Genomic DNA, 22,213 nt, shown 5'->3' on the forward strand with positions numbered 1-22,213 from the left:
CCGATGTCCCTTAAGTAGCTTTTCTGAGATTGCATAATTAGTAAGCAGAAGTGCTAGATTTGAGTGCCAGGAAGTTCCTTCTGGACTGTGACCAAGTGTGGCATGTGGGGGCTGGCACTGGGCGGAGGCGGGTGGGGTGCTCAGGTACCTGGAATCCAGAAGGCACAGTAGATGTCCACAGGGATCAGTCAGGGACACAAACAAATCAGGTGCCTGGGTGGCAACGTGGCAGACAGGGAAGCACCGCCAGAACTGCCTAGTGTTTTCCAGAGAATTAGAGATCCAGGTTTTGTGTGTAAAGCTCCCATCTTTAAAAAAAAACAATGTGTGGTCATGGGCTGTGGCCCACACCAGACAGTGCTCAGGCTGTTTCACGTGACCCCTGGGGTCTCTTGCGGCTGTGCTCAGAGCTCCGTGTAGGGTGAGGGCCTGGACCTCCCGCTGGTAGAGCCTGGGCTCCGCCCTGGCCACTGTCTCTCCTGCCCTCTTATCGTTTCCCAGTGCCCATTGGTGTTGGTGAACTGTCTGTAGGTAAGCAGAGAGACGTCGTGTCCTGCCCTGGGCTGGGGTGACCGCGTTTCAGCCCTGGGCAGAGTGTGACCTAGAGAGGCTCTCGTCCGAGGGGTGCCCGTCTTGGCGGCTTAGAGCGGCAGTTTCCCTTCCTTCATGGGGCCTGGCTGAGGTAGGGCCTGGGGCTGCCTGCTGTCTGCTGACATGGCCTCACACTCCAGCCTCACACTGGGAAACTGTGATGTTGCATTGTTCGGGACAGCTGTCTGCACACTCAGTCCTCCGGCAGTGCCCGTCGCAGGGGTTTCTCTTCTGCGATTGCATAATCAGAACTCACCTTCCCTGTCGCTGTGGCGGTGGAGACCCCTTACAGGACATGCAGTTCTGGAGTTTAGGGCTGTCCCCTAGCACCACAGTCACGCCACAGTTCCACGGAGCCCGTCATCCTGGGGTCTGGGTTTACCTCTTTGGATGACCAGGCTCTCTCCTGGTGACTGTACACAGGGCTCCACTGCCCTTCAGAGCAGTGTCCACTCCTGCTGCCCATCAGAGCAGTGTCCAGCCCCAGCTTCTTTCACCAGGTCCATGTGCGCTAGTGCCTCTAAGCTGTGCTGAGCATTTCCCATTGGGCTCTTGACCTGACTTCTGGAATGTGAGTCCCAGCTGGCTCCCAGGGCCTTTGTACCGCCCACATGTGCCCCTGAAGGCTCGAACCCTGGGTCTCCGTGTGAACAGTCCGTGGCTCCCGGCATGCTCACTCTGGCCGACTTCCATGTGGAGTCTGTTTCAGACGTCTCTGGGCCGAGCCTGTTTCTCTCAGTCCTTTCCCGGCCACACAGATCTACAGCTCAGTCTTCTCTGTGTTATACTAATAGTAGGCTTTGATTTTTGCTTATTTGCGTAACCACTTACCTGCTTTATAAAACTGTGTTCTGCTTGGGGGTCAAGGTCTTCTCTCTGCCCCCCCGATCTCCACATTCCCCAGCTTCCAGCAGAGGTTTTACCTAATGTCTCACTAGATGAGTAATTTCTTTCTTTTTTTTCTCATGCCAGTTTACCGACAAAGATGTTAAGAGTGATGCCAGTTCATAGTGTTCAAAACATATTGGAAAAGAAGATGATCAGATTAATTTATTGAGGGGAGGTTGGGATACTTGAGTTAATTCCATTATAGCAATTATGGAAATCAGATTAAATATTCCTGATTTTTTTAACATGGTTTATTGAAAGTCCACACATATGGGTAAACTTTTCTAGCTTTATAAAGTATCCACATATCATACTTTTGTACCTTGATATTTGTAACTCTTGAGTTTAATAAAACGAATGCCTAACATATGGCCAGGAACTTTTCTAGGTGCAAAAGATTTCTAAGTATCTTCTAGGAACTTTGGTATAGTGTTGAGAAAAGGGCATGTAAGCAATATAGGACACACATATGAAAGATCAGAGATACTGCACAAACCCAAAAGTAAGTAAATGAGATAAATAAATAATCGTGAGAATATATCAGCACAGAGAAACAACAAGGATTTCTCATAATTGCTCTTCGCTGATGGTTTACGTTAGTCATAAGATCAAAATTTAGGGGGAAGAAGCTCATCCTTTGATAATCAGATATTTCATCACTGATCTATTGTGTTTTATTTCTTTTTTATTGTAAGTTGACTTTGTTTTGTGAGAACAAGAAGATGTTCTGGAGAACTATGGGCTCTTCTCTGCATTGTGGCAATGACTTGTTTAACTTGGCAAACCTAGTTCTGAGGAAGTTCTAGGCATTAGAAGCTAAAGGAGTTTAAAAGTGCACTGTGAGAAAATATTTAAGTGTATGTGAGTTACAGCTAAAACCAAAGCAAGAGGAAAAAGCTACAAAATTAGTTGTGCACCAGAGGATATCCACTAGAAGCCGCAACTGGGAGGGAGACGGGAGCTGGGGAGAGGCATTCTGTCCGCAGTCACCTGACAGCGACTTCTGGAAAGTGGAAGAAATAAAATGTTGTTCTTGTCACCAGAGGCATGAAAAGGGGATGTGTTTTCAACAGGATCCCGTGTGGGCCTCGGGGGTGTTCTAAGGGGGCACAGGTGATAAACTGTAGATGGGAGACCACGGCATGGCACGAGGGGAACAAGTGGAGGGACGGGAAGGAAGCAAGGTCCTAAGTGGTCAGAAAGAGATTGAGACATGCGGCACTAGGGAGTGTTTGTTTTGGACCCCATTGCACAGTGCTTAGGGATGACTCCTGACTCTGTGCTCAGAGGTCACTTCTGGTGGGGCTGGGGATAGAATTTGGGTGGGCTGTGTGCCAGGCAGACGCCCACCCTGCTGCTGCCCAGGGAGTTTCTTTTGGCCACTGATGTGGCGTGCATGGCTGGTGATGCCGTGGCCCTCAGGGTAGTGATGCCTGCGTGGGATGACGAGCAGTGGCACGTGCCACCCCCAGCATGCCGCCGTGCTGCCCGTCCACCACGGTGGAGTCGGACACAGATGTTGTCTGATGCCCGCCGTGTGTCCAGCTGACTTGGCCCCCTCTGAACCTTGGTGACCATCCAGAGTATATGCTGGTTTCTGTCCCCTCGTCTGCCCCTTGCTGGTGTTTCTGTGCCCGCAGCGAGAGCAGCCGTCTCGTGCGTTACCTTTTGGGACCTTGGCATGTCCGGGGTTACAGTGTTCTGGTGTTCTGTGCTCGTCATTTACTACATTGGGAACTCTGTGGCCTTATACAGAGAGCCCACCTCACATGAGTTTTCTTTCAACAAGTACACATTACCCGCTCTTTTCCCTCAGTTTTTATGGAGAAAAAGGAAAAATCTCATTTCTGTAGTTTAATTTTAATCTGTATGCGTTTGACTTCCAAATTTCTATTTCTAGCTCAGATCTCTCCCCTGAATGCCTGTTTTATATCCAACCACGTTTCTCTTCTCTTAGATGTTAATGGACATCTAATGCTGTATGCATCCAGGCTGAGTTTACAGGTCCCGCAAAGCCCCTACGTCTCCCCATTTATGTTCACCATACCTCCGTGCTTCAATGTCCTTAGGCATCCCTTCATTCCATACGTCAAATCTAACCTATCCCCAGATGCATTTGTTCTGTGTTCGAAACCAACCATTCTCAACACTAATGCTTTTAAAATAAAAAAAATTCTCAACAGGATTAAAGTTTCCTTACAAAGATAATCAGTGCAGGGCTAATATAGCAATTCTATTATAGAACCCAAGGCTCTTTCTCCCAACCCGTTAAACATATCTTACCTTTAACCATATCTTGATCTATTAGAAGATCACCTCACAGACTAAACAGCTTCCCAAATCCCAGCCATCATGTCATACTGTAATGTATAAGTAACATATTTCTTGTCTTCGTCCTGGTTTCTGGTACAGAACATCCCCCCACCCCCCTTTATTTAAACACCGTGGTTTACAAAGTTGTGCATGATGATTTGTTACAGGCATTCAGTATTCTGACCTCAGTCCCACCACCATTGTCACCTTCCCTCTACCATTGTGTGTTTTTCCAAGCACCCTCAAGCCTGACCCTAGAGCAGGCCCACAATAATTCATTTTATGTTGCTTGTTACCACTCAATAGCAAACAGAATGACCAAAAAATGTTTTCTTGGAAGAATATTAGTGAAAATTGTTGTTTCTCACCATGTGGATATTAAGTACTTATCTGTGGAATTATGGGAGAGCCTGTCAAGCTCCCTGTGTCATATTCATATGCCAAATGCAGTAACAATGATGGGTCTCAATCTCTTGACTCTGAAAGAGCCTCTAATGCGGCACCGTTGGGAAGGATGAGTAAAGAAAGGCTGCTAAAATCTCAGGGTTAGGATGAATGAAGACGCTACTGGGCCCGCTCGAGAAAATCGACGATCAGCGGGATGATAGTGATAGTGATAGTGATCTATGGGATTACTAAAATGTTGCTACAGTAACTTGTCACAGTTGTCACTGTGTGTGTGTGTGTGTGTGTGTGTGTGTGTGTGTATGTGTTGCTGTTTTGGCAGCGGGATTGTTTCCATCCATGGACCCCTCTGGGATGCTCTTCCCGGGTTGTCATGCTGCTGAGTTTGGAGATGCCACATGCTTGATGCTTCCTGGTGAGCTTACATGGTGGGGAGGTGGCTTGTGGCTGTGACCAGGGCACCCAAAGTCCAGGGAAGTGGGGGGAGTCCACCCCCACTCTGAGGAGGCCCAGACCCTTCAGCCACAGGACCTGAGGTTTCAGCCGGTCAGTTTCTCGTGAGGCCCAGTCCCGAGTTGCTGGGGTCGGGCCAGGGCATGGGATGTGGGGGCCAGAAGCTGCCCTGGGGGGCTGTGTTTGGGCGGGCGCCCCCTGACCCCACCCTGGTGCTCTCGTCTTCTGAGTGACATGTCTCCTCTCCTGAGTTATTGTCAAAGAGTCCGGGTCAGACAGGCCCCTGGGCCAGTCCTCACCCCACTTGTGCGTTGTTCTCAGCTCTCCCTGCTGGGCTTGCAGCCCTGCGTGGCAGCCCAGTCTTTCTTACCCTTGCCCTGCGCTGGGCTCAGCCTGGAGGCTCCTCAGCTCCCTGTTCCCTGCAGGTATCTGCTCTCTGCCCCTCTCCGTGTACCTCCCATCCCCTCTGGCTGCAGTAGCCATGTCCCTTTGTTTGCCACCGGCCCCTTACTCTAGCAGGTGGAAAGTGTTTGCACTTTTGCTCAGTGCTGTACCCCTAGTGCTCGCAGAAAGGGACAGCAGAGGTAATTTATTTTTTTTTTATTTTTATTTTTTTTTAATTTTTATTAAATCACCATGTGGAAAGTTACAAAGTTCTCAGGTTTATATGTCAGTTATACAATATTCAAACACCCATCTCTTCACCAGTGCCCATATTCCACCACCAGAAACCCCAGTATACCCCCCGCCCCCACCCCCTACCCCCTACTGTATAACTAATGAATTTCACTTCATTTTTTCTTTACCTTGATTACATTCCATAATTCAACACAAAACTCACTATAGTTGACATAACTCTCTCTCTCTCTCTCTTTTTTTTTTTCTCTTTTTCCTTTTCCCTTTTTTTTTTTTCTTTTTCCCCCTCATCCCCCTTCCTGCGCCTCATAGTATGGTGTACGCCACGCCACGTCGGCCAGCGTGGGGCTTTTGCTTAGTTCACAGTCCAGAGGTGGCTGCTACATTAAAAACCTTCAATATTTTCAACAAAAACTTACTGTTATTATTTGGAGTTTCCCCCCCAAGTCAGACCTGTTCAAATGGAACCGATTCACATTGCTGAACAATTATAAATGTTAAGGTTTTGGATTTCTGTATAAAGTCCAGGGAGAATTCTGCCAGAAATTACATAGCCCAGCTCACAGTCCCAGTGCATTGCTGTAAGAAGTCTCTGAATTCAAAGTCTTTAGGCGCAGAGGGTCCGATTCGCGCTCAGCGGCTCCGGGTTTATCTGGGCCGAGGGCGTGCCGGTTACGCCCCCTTCCCATGAGTTCCTGGGAGCCCCCAAAGTAAAATCCGAATACCTGTGGGTCTGGAATCAGAAGATGGCGCCTGCCACATGGTGCCGCCAGCCCGCCGCTTTCCATGCAGGAAGACAGGGTGGGGAGGAAAAAAAAAATCCACCCCCAGCAGCACCGAGTTGTAGCCCAGTTTGGTGTCCCAATGCATTGCTCTCGGGTGCTGCGCTGGATGCCCGAATGTGTTACATCTTTGGAGTCAAAGTCTTTAAGCGCCGCAGAGGGTCCGATTCGCGCTCAGCGGCTCCGGGTTTATCTGGCAGCAGAGGTAATTTATATACTTCTCTGGAATGGTAACTCACCTTGACTCCATTTGCTATATAGCAAGTAGATAAGCTGATATGTATACATACATATTATGTATATTATATATGTATTATGTTTAAATGTATTCAAAACGTTTGTAGACAGATCTATGGATTGATATATTCAAATTCGCAATTCAGCTTGTTCCAAACATAGTGGAACACAGTGGATTATGCCCTGATTTTCTGAATATAATTGCTACTTAGAATCATATTTGTGGAGTTTGGTAGATGTGATATACTCTTGGCAGAATTTGAATTTTCAGAAGTTATCAAGTGTGATTCTTAAATCTCTAATTTGCATCTAAATTGTTTCTTATTATGTTTGTGATTTGCCTCAAAAATTATGAAAATCACTGTATCACTATCATCCCGTCATTCGTTGATTTACTCGCGTGTGCACCAGTAATGTCTCTATTCCTCGTAGCCTGAGATTTTAGCAGCCTCTCCTTACTCATCTTTCCCAACGATTGGAGGCTCCTTCAGGGTCAGGGGAATGAGACCTATCGTTACTGTTTTTGGCATATCAAATATACCACGGGTAGCTTGCCAGGCTCTACCAGGCAAATTTCGATTTGCCTCAAAAATTATGAAAATCCATGTGTTTATTCAACTATCTTTAAATCTTAAAATCTTAGCATTTTATTTTTTTAAATTAATTTTATTGAATCACCATGTAGAAAGTTACAAAGTTCTCAGGCTTATGTCTCAGTTATACAATGCTCAAACACCCGTCCCTTCACCAGTGCCCATATTCCACCACCAATAAAAACAAAAACAAAACAAAAACAAAAACAAACAGTATACATCCCACCCCTCACCCCCCAACTCCCCCCCCCCGTGTGACTGATAATTTCACTTCCTTTTCTCTTTACCTTGATTACATTCCAGATTTCAAAACAAAACTCACTATTGTTGTTGGAGTTTCAAAACAGACTCACTATTTTTGTTGGAATTTATCCCCCAAGAATACAGCTCTATTGACAAGGAAATATTTGATAATAAGTTTTCCACTGATGAGGATGAAGAGATAAAAAGTCGCGCGGCCGCGCAGTTTACAATTTCTGTATTATAGTAATTAAGTCCAGGGAGATATAAGTTGGAAAATGAATCATTTCCCTTCCTGGAACAGCATGTAGCAAAAGCTTAGTTCACAGTCTCCGTACATGGTGGCAAGCAATCGCTGGAACCCCAAGTCCTAAAGCTGTCTCTGGTTCCTGCTCGTTCCACATCCACGCGGCTGTGCAAAGGCATGGCCACCTGGGTCGAATCTCGGCCGGAGCCTGAGCTCCGGCCCCGGCCTGAGACTGCCCCAAAATCTTAGCATTTTAAGATTACTATCTTTAAATCTTTTTTTCAGGGAAAAGATATATTTCATTGAAGACACTGTCATAGTCACTGTCGCTGTCATCCCATTGCTCATTGATTTGCTCAAGCGGGCACCAGTAACGTCTCCATGGTGAGACTTGTTAATGTTTTTGGCATATCGAATACGCCATGGGGAGCTTGCCAGGCTCTGCTGTGTGTGCAGAATACTCTGGGTAGCTTGCCGGGCTCTCCGAAAGGGACACAGGAATTGGACCCAGGTCAGCCGCGTGCAAGGCAACGTCCTACCTGCTGTGCTATTGCTCCAGCCCCTGTACAGCAGATTCAGTGGATATTTCTGTCATACAAAACACTTAAACATGGGTACAAAGATCACACACACCTATGTTGAAGGTAGCAATGGTTTTAATTTAAAAAGAGAGGGACGGAGGAATCAAACCCAGGTCAGTCTCTTGCAAGGCAAATGCCCTACCCACTGTGCTATTGCCAAAACACTAACAAGTCTCACAATGGAGATGTTACTCATACCCGCTCGAGCAAATCGGTGAACAACTGGACAACAGTGCTACAGACACGGCAGTGCCTTACTGATCTTGTTTTTTATATGCTATTTTTTAAATTGAAATAAGTATATGCGATACACAGATACAAAGTTGTTCATAATTTGGTTTCAGTCATACAATGTTCCAACACCCATCCCTTCACCAGTGCACATTTCCCACCACCAATGTCCCCAGTTTCCTTCTGGCCACCCCGCCCCCAGGACCCTAGCCTCTATAGCGGGCACTTTTCTCCTTTCTCTCTTACATATGCTATTTTAAGTGGTTCTTTCTTAGATGAATTACAACAGTCAGTTGGTTTATTTTTGTTTTGTAAGTGTTCATCACCTGTAGAAGACACTTCCTTGCCTGGCTAGAGCCTTAGTATCAATAATAATAACAATAATAAGAAGCCAAAAGGTGGACCACAAATAATCTTCAAATAGGGTGTTAGATGTCAGCCAAGACTTTTGTTTACACTATTTTCAGATAAGAGAGATATGAATGTGGGAAATTTCCCTGAGACTGAGGCTTGGAGTTCAGCTCTGTAGATAAGAGCCATGAAGATGAGAGGAAAAGATAAGCAGAGGTTGCTAAAGAGGGAATTTCCTTAGGAAACAGCTTGTGATACTTCCTTGGTCAAGTGTTTCTGGAGAAGTAGGCCATGTGGTTGGTTAGGCAACATCAAGTCTTTTGAGTGCAGTCTGAAGGCCTGAGAAAACACTGTTTAGTAGGTGATCTCATAAATTTCATTTGTTCCTATAAAATTTTTGTTGTTGAGTAAGAATTGTTTTAATCATCGCTATATATTCTATTCTTGTAGGCTTTGATTTTTCTTTCTCCATTTTTTTCTTTCTAATTGAAGTTTTTTAAAAATTTCTTACTTGTTTTATTAAAACATTCTAAGATTGCAGTTAAACTGGCATACTTAAACATTGTCAGCTTGTTTTTTGAACTTTTACATCATATTTTCTGTTTATTTTATCAAGGAACCATAATTTACAGTTTCCGGTACTATGGACAGTCTACAGAGCTGAGCTTTAGGCCTATATTGCTCTAACACCCGTCCTACCACCAGGGCCGCCTGCCCTTGTCTCTGCCCTGCCCCTGGCTGCCGCTGTGACAGGCACATTATAGAGTTTGGTTGTTGTCGTTGGATCTAATTGGAGTTTTTTAAGGTTCACATTATTAGCTGTTTTTCTCTTAAGTTTCACTTTTAGTATTTTGAGAAAAATGTTTTTGGGATGCCCATGTCCTCTCCCCATAGTGCTCAGCCTGGCAGGGGTCCTGGTGCTTGGGAGCTTGACTTGTGGGGCTGGGCAGCCGTGTCCCTGCCATGGTGGGCTGCTGGGATACACCCAGGAGCTGTGTGGTCACGGGGGCCAACTCAGGGCCTTGCACAAGTCAAGACTGGTGGAGGGATGGTTGTTCGATCATTGTATGCCTGAAACTCAAACATGAAAGCTTTGTAACTGTGTCTCACAGTGATTCAATTTAAAAAAATAAGAAAAAACAAAAAGAATTTCCTGATCTGAAAATTATGTGTATTAAAGTTTTTTCTAGGCCATAAACCATGCAAGGGATCATCTCATGAACTTTTTTACAGCCTTCAGTACATTTTGACATGTAGATCTCTTTCTTCATGTATGATAACAACTAGTTAATCGTTTTATTGATTTGCTGCTGAATTTTGATGGCATCGTTAGCATCTGTAGATATTATTATGTTCACACATTTTTTTTTACAGAAAAGTTTAGTAAAATATATGTCAGATGGTGGTTTATAGCTTGAGTTTATAGATTGAGTTTATAGTTGAGTTTTCCTTCACCTTGGAGCTTTATTATTATTATTATTAATATTATTTAAATTTTTATTAGTGAATCACCGTGAGGTACCATTACAAACTTGTATGAATTTTCGTGTTTGCATTTCAGTCATACAGTGATCATTTACCCATCCCTCCACCAGTGCCCATTCTCCTCCACCAATGTTCCCAGTATCGCTCCCACCACCCCACCCCATCCCCCGCCACCCTACCCTGCCTCTAAGGCAGGGCATTCCCTTTTGTTCTCTCTCCTTTTGGGTGTTATAGTTTGCAATAGAGGTATTGAGTGGCCATCATGTTCTGTTTATAGTCTACTTTCGGCACGCATCTTTCAACCCGATTTGGTCCTCCCAACATCCTCTACTTGGTGTTCCCTTCTCTAGCTCAGCTGCCTTTTCTGCTTTTTCACATGCTGAGGGAAAAGGCAGCTTTTATTATTTTTAAAATCTAACTCAAACTTGCTATCTGGTGGATTTCCTATTATAGTTTAGATTCATGAACTCCACTGGTAATTCAACAAGGTGGTCTCTCCCACGCCTGATAGCTGAAGCGTTGGCTCCCTGCCTTTCTTGTCTTTCTGCTTGCTCGCTGTCTCCTAGGTGATTGTCACCTGCCAGTTTCATCTTGTCTGGGGAGTCAGAGACCCAGGAGAGCCTTTTAAGGAAAATAGGAGATAGTGGTTATCTGTGGAAACAGTTCCACAAAGTTTAAGATTATGCCAGGCCCCCAATTAAAACTAATCCAAATGTACACAATTCAGCACATTTGGGCCCCAAATAAATTCTTTTAAATATGCTTTTCAAAGCCAGTGGCATGTTTGAGTGGGTAAGTATTTAGGAGACAGTGAGAAGTCACCTGCCATGGAAGACCTGGGAAGTATTTGATCAGGGTCCGGCCCAGTTTCTTAGCCTGAGAACCTGTCAGCTTCTGTTTCTGAAGCCCCTTGGGGGAATGCCAGTGCTCAAATCCATGCAGTCACGTCCCAGACTCTGCGGTGAGCACAATAGCCACCATTTAGACTGCTTGTTTGTTTCCAGCTGACCAGTCCATTGTTGTCACATACAGAATTCAAAGAGGTTCTGGACATATGCATGGAATTATTCAGTTCTCAGTCACAAAAGGCCCTGGTGATGCCCTGATGTCATCATGGTCATCACTGGAACCCTCTGACAGTGGAACCTCAGCTACTTCAGAGCCAGCAGACAGAGGACTCGGAGGATTGCAGGCTGGACACAGCTACTACATTTTGTTTTATTTTATGTTTTGGTTTTTGTTTATGTTTATGTTTCGAAGTCCTAGCCAGAAAGGGTGTTCAAACTCAGTACATCAGGATCCTCTGCGAGCTGTATTGCAGATTCACCACCAGGATCTCTGTAGAATGTCCATTCTACAAGGAAGTGATCATCGACATAAAGAGAGGGGTTTGGCAGGGTGATATCCATTTCACTGAAACTCTTCAGTGCCACCCTTGAGAACGTCATGTGACTGGAATGGGAGTGAAGATAGATGGTTGACAACTACAGCATTTCCGCTTTGCTGATGACATCATTCTAATAACACCAAACATTAGCCAAGCAACATGAATGTGAGTGTGGAAAGGTCAGACTGCAGCTGAATCTCACAAAGACAAAGTTTGTGAGAAATGAACTAGTTCGTGATGTTCCATTTGCTCTCAATGGAACGAATATCTCTGGATGCAGCAGCTATGTTTCCCTGGGTCGAGAACTCAACATGATGAATGACTTGGCACCAGAACTGCTCAGGAGGAAGAGAGCATCATGGAATGCCCTCAAGAGCGTCAAAAAAGTTGTTAAGAGGATGAAGAACCTCCGGCTCTGAGCGCATCTTTTCGACTCCACCATTCTTCCTGCACTAACATACGCCTCAGAGACCTGGGCCCTACAAAAACAGGATGAGAACGCTATTCGGGTATCCCAAAGAGGAATTGAAAGAGCTATGCTTGGATTATCACGTTTCACTCAAGTGAGAGAAGGAATCCGGAATTCTGACCTCTATGGACGATCAAGGATCAGGGACGCTGCTTTGTTTGTCAAGGAATCAAAAATCTGATGGGCCAGACATTAATGCAATTTAGAGATGACCGCTGGACTAGAGCTGTTACTGACTGGGTTCCATGGGATGTCAAAAGACTGCATGCCGCCTACCTACAAGACGGTCAGATTTCTTCGTCAAGACCCTGAATGAACGGTTTGAGGCTCTTCGTGTTCCTAGAGCGAGCAGACACCATTGGGCTACACTAGCATGCAACAGGGACAAATGGAGGCATTACTGGTGCCCGCTCAAGCAAATCAATGAGCAAAAGTGATGCAAGTGATGTTTTGGTGACATCCCTTTTCTCTGTTTTCTGGACAAACCCAGCCACATTCTGATGGGCACTTTCCTACTTGCCCTCTTTGAGCTCTGAGCCCACGACCCCTTCTTGAGACCTGAAGGCCCCTCATTCTCTCCTACCTGAATCTCTTAAACATCAGGCAGAGCTCACCTAAGGGGTCACTCTTGGCTCTGCACTCAGGGGTTACTCCTCTTGGTGCACAAGGGGCCGTGTGGGATGCCAGGAATCAAACCCCAGGTCAGCTGCATGACAGGTAAGCGCTCTACCTGCTGTACTGTTGCTCTGGACTCTACATAGTTGATTTTTTTCACATACTATTTTGAAATAACTGATACCCCCAGATTTCTTTATCCAGTAATGTTCTGTTTCTTCCTTTAATTTGAATGTGATTCATAGATGGTTTAAAATTCTAGAAGTTTGGAAGTGTTTTTGTAGACAGTGTATTTAACATGGACCACATATGGCCTAAAGTAACCCCAGGCTGATTGAAAATATGCACAAGACTGTGGGCAATTTGCCAAAGAAGGATCTGAACTTTTTGAAATGTTCTGTGCTGCTTCGTAGTTCCTGGCCCAAGAAGCTCAAACACAGCACAGACACACGGCCTTGCCGAAGTACCACTGCAGGCTTCCTAGAGTCACTTCCTCGTGGTTCTACCAAGTCCAATCTTTTGACAGTAAAATTGTCACAGTTATATGTAGAAGCACCACCCAGTGGTTCATAATTTTTATTATCTACATTTTTAAAAATTGAATCACCATGTGGAAAGTTACAAAGCTTTCAGGCTTAAGTCTCAGTTACACAATGCTCGAACACCCATCCCTTCACCAGTGCACATATTCCACCACCAAGAACCACAGTAAACCTCCATCCCACCCCTCCAGCCCCCCTCACTCCGCCTGTGTAGTTGATAAATTTCACTTTACTTTCTCTTTACTTTGATTACATTCAATATTTCAACAAAAAACTCACTATTATTGTTTGGAGTCCCCTCCCCAAAGTCAGACCTGCTGGAAATGAAGCATTTGATAAATTGTTTTCCGTTGCTGAGAATGAAGAGATATGAGGTTGTGTGGCCACAATAGCGGCCACGAGGTTTTGGATTTCTGTATTTTAGTATTTTAGTAACTAAGTACAGAGAAATTTCTGCCAGAAGTTGCATCATTACAAGCTCGTACCTCTCTCCTACTTTATATTCCACATATGAGTGCAATCTTTCTATGTCTTTCTTTCTGACTCATTTCACTCTACACGATACTTTCCATGTTGATCCACTTATATGCAAATTTCACGACTTCATGTTTTCTAACAGCTGCATGGTATTCCATGTGTAGATGTACCAAAGTTTCTTTAACCAGTCATCTGTTTTTGGGCACTCCGTTTTTTTCCAGATTGTGGCTACTGTAAACAGTGCTGCAATGAACATAGAAATGCAAATGTCATTTCTACTATACCTTTTTGCCTCTCCAGGCTACATCTTTGCTGAATACCAGTTTGGGGTGATTTTTGTCTGTTTGCTTTGTGTGTGTGTGTGTGTGTGTGTGTGTGTGTGTGTGTGTGTGTGTGTGTGTGTGTGTGACATCCTTGGCGGTGCTCAGGGCTTAGTCCTGGCTCTGTGCTCGGGGTTACTTCTGGCAGGGCTTGGGGAGTCTCTGGGTGCTGGGGCTCAGACACAGGTCAGCTGCATACACGGTAAGCACCTCATCTGCTAGACTGTTGTTCCAGCCCTGACCATTTTGGGGTATTCTTTTTTAAATAAAGGAAAATAAATAAATAAATGGAACGGCTTTATTTTCGCAGTTACCAAGTACGGAACTTTATTTTATGAAAGTTAGTAGTTGGTTGAATCTGACATACAGGATTTCAGGTCTTGTCAGTTTTTTCAGAATATGCAGCTTGCCTTATTTTGTTTCCTACTGCTCAGGATTCACTTCTGTTCCACATCCTTCTCTTCTTTAGGCTTTAAAATTTTTTATTATTATCTTTTTATGAAAGTAACCCAGTGGTTTACAAGACGGTGCATGCATTTGAGTCCAACTACACACCTTTTAATGTGTGTGACATACCTGTCAATACTCAGGGATTACTTCTGGAAAAGATTGGGGGGCCTTATGAGGTGCCTGACATCAAATCCTGGTCAGGCACATGCAAGCAAACATCCAGTCCTCTGTGCTATCTCTCTGGTCTTCAGCTACACACCTTTTGACAAGTGTTACCACATCACAACTACTACCAAAGTACTAATGATCTTCTACCATATTCCACTGGATGCCCTGCCCTCACCGTCTGACAGCCTTAGTTCTGAGTCAGAGGGCTTGTTTTTATTTGACTTAATTCCTTTATACCTCACATGAGTAAGATTCACTGTCACTGTATCACTGTCATCCCTTTGATCATCAATGTGCTTGAGCAGGCTCCAGTAACCTCTCCATTTGTCCTAGCCCTGAGATTTTAGCAGCCTCTCTTTACTCGTTCTTCCCAGCGGTGCTGCATTGGAGGCTCTTTCAGGGTAAGGGAAATGAGACCTATCATTGTTACTGTTTTTGGCATATTGAATATGCCACGGGGGGCTTGCCAGGCTATGCCGTGCGTGCAGGATGCTCTCGGTACTTCAGCAGTTTCTCTGAGATGGAGAACTAGGCTATAAGAGGTCACATGGCCACGAAAGCAGCCGTGTGCTTCCGGGAGCTTTGTTTTATAGTCTCTGGATCTAGGCCGTTGATCATTTTCTAGTATCTTGGCAGCCACACCCACAAAATGAATAAGATTATGAGTATTTATCTTTCTCCTCTTGTTTTACTTAGCATAACACCTGCTTGGTTCAATCCATCTTATAGCAAAAGGCTACATGGTTTCTTGTAGCTGAGTAGTATTGCCTTCTATGTGTCCCCAGATTCCCTCCCATCCCAACCCCTGCTCCAGCCCTGCCTGGACAGGCACATTGCAGAGTTCCAGTGGTTGCAGCTTAGATGTCACGTTTCCAGTTTTGTTGAGGCTGGGTTTGGGATGTAGGGCTCGTCCACACACCCGTATCACTGGGATAGCGGAAACCCTAATGGGTGATACCTAATGGGTGATCATCACTTCTCATTCTCGTCTTCGCCCCTTGATTTCTTTCCTTCTCTATCCTTCTCCTCTCTAGAAAGATTTGTGAACTCCAGAATGTGGAAAATTAATATTTTTAGTTAACTTTTTGTTTTCCAAAGGTAAGTAATCTGCCATGAGTATCACCTTTTTGAGGAACTGATCCAGGTGTGTTTCCCTTATAAGGAAGTTGGAGATGATCAAGTAGATATTTTAGGCTTTTAAAATGAGGTGGTCTCCACTAAAAGTGTTCATCCGTATCTTCTGAGTGGAGGTATCTGTAGACATTAGTTGTGTGTTCTCATGAGGCTTGGCACTCAGGGCAACTAGGCCATCGTTTGTTCATCACTGGTTTGGGACATGGACAGCTGTGCTAGACTGAACTGTTCATCAGCCTGTGCTGAACTTTGCTTGGGGTAGGAAGTTAAGTTCTACCTCCACTGCCTTTGACCTTGGCCTGGAGAAGCCTTTGGGAATATTCATGGTCTCATGAATTTGGAGGGGATACTCATGGCCTTGCTTGTGAATTAGAATGTGGGAAGTATTTCAGGGATGTTTTCCTGAAGGAACTGGTGATTAAAACTGAATGTGTCTGCAGGACATGGTTCAGATGAATTACTGTCGAGTGGAAAGGGGCTTGTTGAAGCATCCTTCACTTACACATTCGCACAAGCTTCCTTCCTATTCAGCCTGTCCATGTTACAAAGATAAATTGGATCAAGGTCAAACTAGTTGAATAATCTGCACATTGAGTAACTTTCACTGTATCACTGTATCACTGTCATCCCGTTGTTCGTCAGTTTATTCAAGCGGGCACCAGTAATGTCTCTATTACACTCAGCCCTGAGATTTTAGCAGCCTTTCCATATACGTCTTTCCCAACAATTGGAGGCTCTTTCAGGGCCAGGGGAATGAGACCTATCGTTACTGTTTTTGGCATGTAGAATACGCCACGGGTAACTTGCCAGGCTCTGCCCGTGTGGGCGGGATATTCTCGGTAGCTTGCTGGGCTCTCCAAGAAGTATGTGTGTATATATATATATATATATATATATATATATATATATATATATATATAAAGTATATATATATATATATACTTAAGGATATATATAAAGTATATATATATACTTCTAAAGTATATATATAAACTTTTGTATTAAAGTTTTGCAAGTATCTATAAATTCAAGTTAGTTCACAGTCATCTGCATTCATCTGGAAAATTATGTAATAATTATTTCATATGTCAGCTGTGTCTGATGTTAGTTTGAAACAGCCTCAGAGTTTTGAGATTAGTGTTTCGGTATTTTTTTTTTTTTTTTTAAGAACAGATGTGACCTTTGAGCCCACTTCCTGAAGCATGCACTCAAAGAAGGAGGCATGAGAGAATGAGGGAATCTTTGAGCTGCCAAAAAATGATATTCTTCTTCAGGCCAGTCTTCAGTTGGAATTGTGATTTGTTCATTGTGTTGAAAGCCAAGTAACTGAAGAGTGTTCGTGCACTTCTAAATATAGATGCTGAAGGCTTATATGGTGCCTGAAAAGATCAGGATTGGGGCTGAAGACAAGACACAAGAGAAAGTTCACTCTTTTATTTTTCTCTGAGTTCCATCCCCAGGACATCAAAAAATAAAAATAGAAAAAAGTACAAAGGCTCCAGGGTTGCTCTTTCTTACTGTAGAAATACAGTTGCAGAAATGTCTCTTCCATCTCAGAGACTGTGTCAGTCTTTCTTCGCTCAAATATGTCTTTCTATCGCAAAAACATTTTTGACTGATTCCAGCATTAAACTTCAGGATATTTGCAGCTGCACCCAGTGCTTTGCAGCCCGGGTTGAAGGACAGCATCTGGGGGTGTCGGTCTCAGCAGAATCCCTCGCGCCGGCACGGTCTCGAGCTTATGGGGCAGAAATGAACTGGAGAGAAATACTTCAGAGTTTGCACCTTTATATTTTGCTTTCCATAGCTGAAGAGAACTCCTATTGAATTTTTCCGAAGACTTTCTGATTTGCTTATTAAACACATCTGAGAAGAAGACAAATGAAATCAAAACTGGCCCGAAGCAGATAAGAGCTGAATTCAATATTAGAAGCCAGAAAACTTGTGTGTGCAAGGGTAGTTGTTCTCGTCTTAGACTCCCCACAAAGCCCTTAGTTTAGGTTTGCCAGAATCGTGGAATGGGACCAACCGGGGTGGGGTATTACTGTCAAGTCCGGCACCCTGCACGCTGCTCTGGACCCAGCCCTTTCTAAAACCCTGCTTCCCTCTTCTCTTTCTCTGTAATAACTTCTGTGTTTGTGCAGGCAGGATGGTCACTGGCAGGACAGGAGGCACCATCTGCCCACCTGCCAGGGAAGCTCTTTCTCAGCCTGTCGGTGTCTTCAGTTCATTGCCCTTCAGCATCAGGGGAATGAAGCGGCCTGTCCGCTTACACGGAGAGTGATACTGATGCTTCAGTTCCAAGAAGAGCCCCAAAACAACCTCTTTAGGAATTGGGATTTTCGGCTTTTGGGTTTTATGTGTTTTGTTGTTGTTGTTGTTTAAGTACTTCCCACCTTTGGTTTTACACTCTTTCTGGGGAGCAATCCGGTGCTTGTTTTCCTAGGCCTTGGGTAGTTACCTTGAGCTATAGAACTTTGTTCCCTCTCACAGCTACAGAACCGGCTTCACTCATTCCCCACGAGCCTTCTGCACCAGCTGTTCAGTGCACTTAGCTTCCGGCTCGACCCTGTACTGTTGTCCTTACGCGACTTACACTAAACCAGCGCTGTGTTACACAAACGGTCGCATGGCAGCGAGGGGCTCGTGGGTGAGCCCTGATTTAACATGGTGTCTCTCTTTTTTTTAATTCCCAAAGCTCTCCTGTCCAGGGATGGTGAAGTCGGCACAAGTGTCCTCGGTGCCTCCTCCGGGCTGACCCCTGCGTGAAGACATGGACAGCACTCTCACGGGGAGCCAGTGCTCGCAGGCCTCTCTGCGTGATGTCCACTCCATCAACCCTGCACAGCTCATGGCCAGAATCGAGTCCTACGAAGGAAGAGACAAGAAAGGCATCTCTGATGTCCGGAGGACTTTCTGTCTGTTCGTCACCTTCGACCTCTTATTCGTAACATTACTGTGGATAATAGAGTTAAATGTAAGTTCTTTGCCCACGTGTTCTCAGGTGTTGACCCAGAGCTTATTTTTCTTACCATTTCCGTCTCATTCATTGACCTCCGTCTTCTCCCCAGTGAGGCAGTGCTATTCTTTTCCAGCCCGTGGGCACCTTTCTTGTCCCTGACTGCCATTACGAAACAAACTTGATGACCCTTTCAGAAAAGACGACTGATCTCTGCTCCAGAGTAAATCCTTAGCTTGCTTCTTGAGTGTGCTTTAGGTGTTGCACCTACTGTGCTAGTTCCCACACGTAACATTTGTGTGCAATTATTAAATGTCTTGTAAGTAAATTATTCCTATCAGACATTCTTGAGGCATTTGGATCGACCAGTCTTTCTAGACCACTGATTTCCTTCTCTTCACACCTCAGAGTAATCCCTATCTTACCTTCTTTGTGAATTCTTGTGAAGATGAAATGAAAAGTTGTACACAGCAGTCCTTTGGCAGCTATAATACTTTGCACAAATGTAGGTTGTGTAATTTACTATTAACTAAAATAAATTTAACCCAGAAGGAATAAAATGTTGATTATTGCAACCAAAGAGATAGTACAAGGGGTTAGGCCTTGCCTTACATGTAGCTGACCGGGGTTCAATCCCCAACCCGTGATCCCTGGTCACAGAATCAGGAGTAATTAAGTACCACCAGGTATGTCCTAAAACAAAAAATGTTGGTTATTTTCTCTTGGTTTGCTTCCCAGAAAGAGTGTAAAGCCAAAGGTGTGAAGTACTTTATATATATATTTTTTTTCTTACATTACAAAAAAGTATATATTTTATCCTAGTGGCTTTGATTCTGATTTCATCTTCCCACTATGTTGTACAAACTCTTATGGCCAAGGAGAACTTAATGTGGGGGGGCTGGAGGGGAGACGGGATTAGGATGGAATTTTATAAAGGTGTGAATGGAGATGATGGTGGTGAACTGAGTTTGGAGTGAAGGATAGAATTTGGGAAAGAGATTGATTTGGGGCTGGATTGTATTACATGACGATTGAGTAAAAGTGTTTTGAGATCAAGGTCAGTAGAAGCATGGAGGCAGGGGGTGTGTGTGTGCGTGTGTGTGTGTGTGTGTGTGTGTGTGTGTGTGTGTGTATACACTCATTCACGTGCAGGAACAGAGGCAGAGAAGATTGTAGTTTTGCTAGAGAGTAAGGTGCTTATAGAAAATGGAATTGCACAGCTGAGTAGGGATCAGACTGGCACCATCTCCCTTTCTTTGCTGGGGCCAGCGGGCACACCTGCAGGGATTGGGGAACCATATGGGGTGCAAGGCAGCAGCAGGTGGGCTGCATGCAAGGCAAGTGCCCTACCACTGTTTTCTCTCTCAGCCCCCCTAGACTGCCCCCATCTTTTGAAGATCTGTAGACGTATTTGGAACAGATTGGAAATCAGGGGTCTGTGACCTTCCTGAGGTAAATGATTTCTATTCTATGTAACTACCTACCTGCCCAACTGGACTTCAAATATAATATATTATTTTTGAAAACACACACAAACATACACACACATGCATGCATGCACACCACATATACATCCCTTACCTCTCCTACACTTTCTTCTTCTTTAGTAAACATTGGCCAAATGCAGAGCAAAAACTGACACATCTCTGATTTGCCCGGTTTTGTGTTTGTCTTTCAAATGCCCCACATTCAGCGTAAAACTAAGTCCTGTACAATTTGCCTGAACATATTCAAACTGTGGCATCTTCTCTGATTTTGTTACTGCCACCCTGGGCCAGGCCAGCATTTTCATTCTCAAAAGGACTGCCCCTGTACCCGACTGGCCTGCTGCATCCTCGCTTGCCTCCTTAGCCACTGTCTGCAGAGTAGGAGGAGTGACTTAGAAAAGGGAAACCATAAACCAGATAGTGCTACTGCTGGTTTAAAACCCCCAGTGACTAACTGGAGCACTTAGAATAGAAAATCGGCGCCATGGCTTGACTTGCAATGCCACGGCAGACACTTTTCTTTCCCTTTTTTCCTTTTTTTTGGGGGGGTGGAATTGGGGGGTCGAGTCACACCTGGCTATGCTCAGGATCTCTCCTGGTTCTGTGCTCAGAGATCACTCTTGGCAGTGCTCGGGGCCATGTGTGGTGCCTGGGATAAACCCCGGGCAAAGGAAGTGCTCCCCTGCTCTCTGTCTCCCAGTGCCCGCTGCATGCTCTCCCGCCTCCTCTGGTCCTGGTTCTTCATATCAGCCATGCACCTCCTTCTGTTCTGATGGACTTTTTATCCTCCGTGTGATGATGCTCCCTCAATGCCGACCTGACTGCTTTGTACGTTGGCATCAGCCAATGTCGGTACCATGAGGGACAGAACCGCCACCCGAGGGAGCCAGCCACTGTCCTGTGCTGTGTGTTGCTCCTGACCTCCGGTTAGCGCTTACCTCTCTCCCTCGGGTGCACGTCAGCTCCGTAAAGGTGGATCTTTGTGTTTTTGTGTCTGCATCAGCGTTTGGCATCAACAAGGTGCTCGGCGAGTCCTTGGTGTTTGCGAGTGTTTGGCAGTGGCTCGTGCTGGTCTGACGAGAACACTAGTTCTTGTTTTGCTGTGTTGTGCTTTGGCGGGGGTGGGGGGCTGTGACTCACCCCCGTGCTGTCTCTGTGGCCCCACAATCCAGAAGCTGAGTTAATTGGAGGAATGGAAGCGGACGGTGGCGTGGAGGGAAGTGACACTGAGGAAGACTCACTGAGAAGCTGGAGTTGCTGTTTTCCAGGGTGGCGCCCGTGGACAGGCTGTTCGCGCCGGGTGGGGAGACGTTCCCTGAGGCACTCTAAGGCGCCTATTTGGGGCACCTGGGGCCTGAACTTCAAGACAGATTCTGAAGTAAATGCTGATGATGATGCAGCGATGCAGTTTCCATCCTCTGCCCAAAGCACAGTTGGGTTTCCGTGGGTCGAGCCCAGAGCAGGCGCTTGGCTGCCCCTTGCTGAGTGGTGGATGCTGTGGGCAGCTTGGATGCTGGGCTCTCAGCTGCAGGGCTTGTCTCTGCGCTCTTTGCTGTAAGCTGTCGGTTGCTTGGAATAAATATTCCTCATTTTTGGGGGGGTGGTCCCCCGGCAGAGCTCAGGAGGCCCAGGTCCCCTTTCCTTGACCGTGCAGGCTGTGTGTTCTGCCCCAGTCATGCTTGGGGCTCCCAGGTCCCGACCAGCCGGTGCTGGAGGCAGGTGGTTTCAGTCTAGCCCAGGGCTGTGCATCCAGTGTGTGCCCCAGCATTTGGAACTAGCTTGGTGATCCTGATGAGGTTCACTCTCACTTCCAGGGGTGCCCGGGGCTACTCCTGCCTCTGCTCAGGGTGGTCTCCTGTCCGTGACCATGTCAGGTGCTGGTGACTTGAACTGGGGTGGATGAGAGGCAAGGCCTTTGCCTTGTACTCTCTCCAATACCTAGTTCTTCTAGTATTTGGATAGTGATAAATGTCCTTCATCTGGCACAGCAGTTGGGATTAGGTGGTTGGTTGGCTTCTTCGAAGGCTTCATCTTTGCTCCTGCTACGCAGAGTCTAGGGCTATAGGCTATAGGTCATTTGCACAAACGCCTAAATTCCCTGAAGGGGTTTAAGGCTCAGATGGTATGTGTGATACATTTCCATTTCAAATGAACATGCTGTAAACATGCTGA

General features: G+C 45.4%; 1 protein-coding gene across 2 annotated transcripts in view; it reads left to right on the plus strand.

Moving 5' to 3' along the window:
• The window catches only part of STARD3NL (STARD3 N-terminal like), a 48,643-nt gene that overhangs the window by 6,783 nt on the left and 19,647 nt on the right, over positions 1–22,213 (plus strand). For both annotated transcript variants that reach the window (XM_004606891.3, XM_055122626.1), the window contains exon 2: positions 18,294–18,572. In XM_004606891.3, coding sequence (XP_004606948.1) covers positions 18,369–18,572 — 204 coding nt within the window. In that variant the 5' untranslated portion in view covers positions 18,294–18,368. The remainder of the gene's footprint in view (positions 1–18,293; positions 18,573–22,213) is intronic.

This window comes from Sorex araneus, chromosome 1, assembly GCF_027595985.1.
Source record: "Sorex araneus isolate mSorAra2 chromosome 1, mSorAra2.pri, whole genome shotgun sequence".
Taxonomy (NCBI): Eukaryota; Metazoa; Chordata; class Mammalia; order Eulipotyphla; family Soricidae; genus Sorex; species Sorex araneus.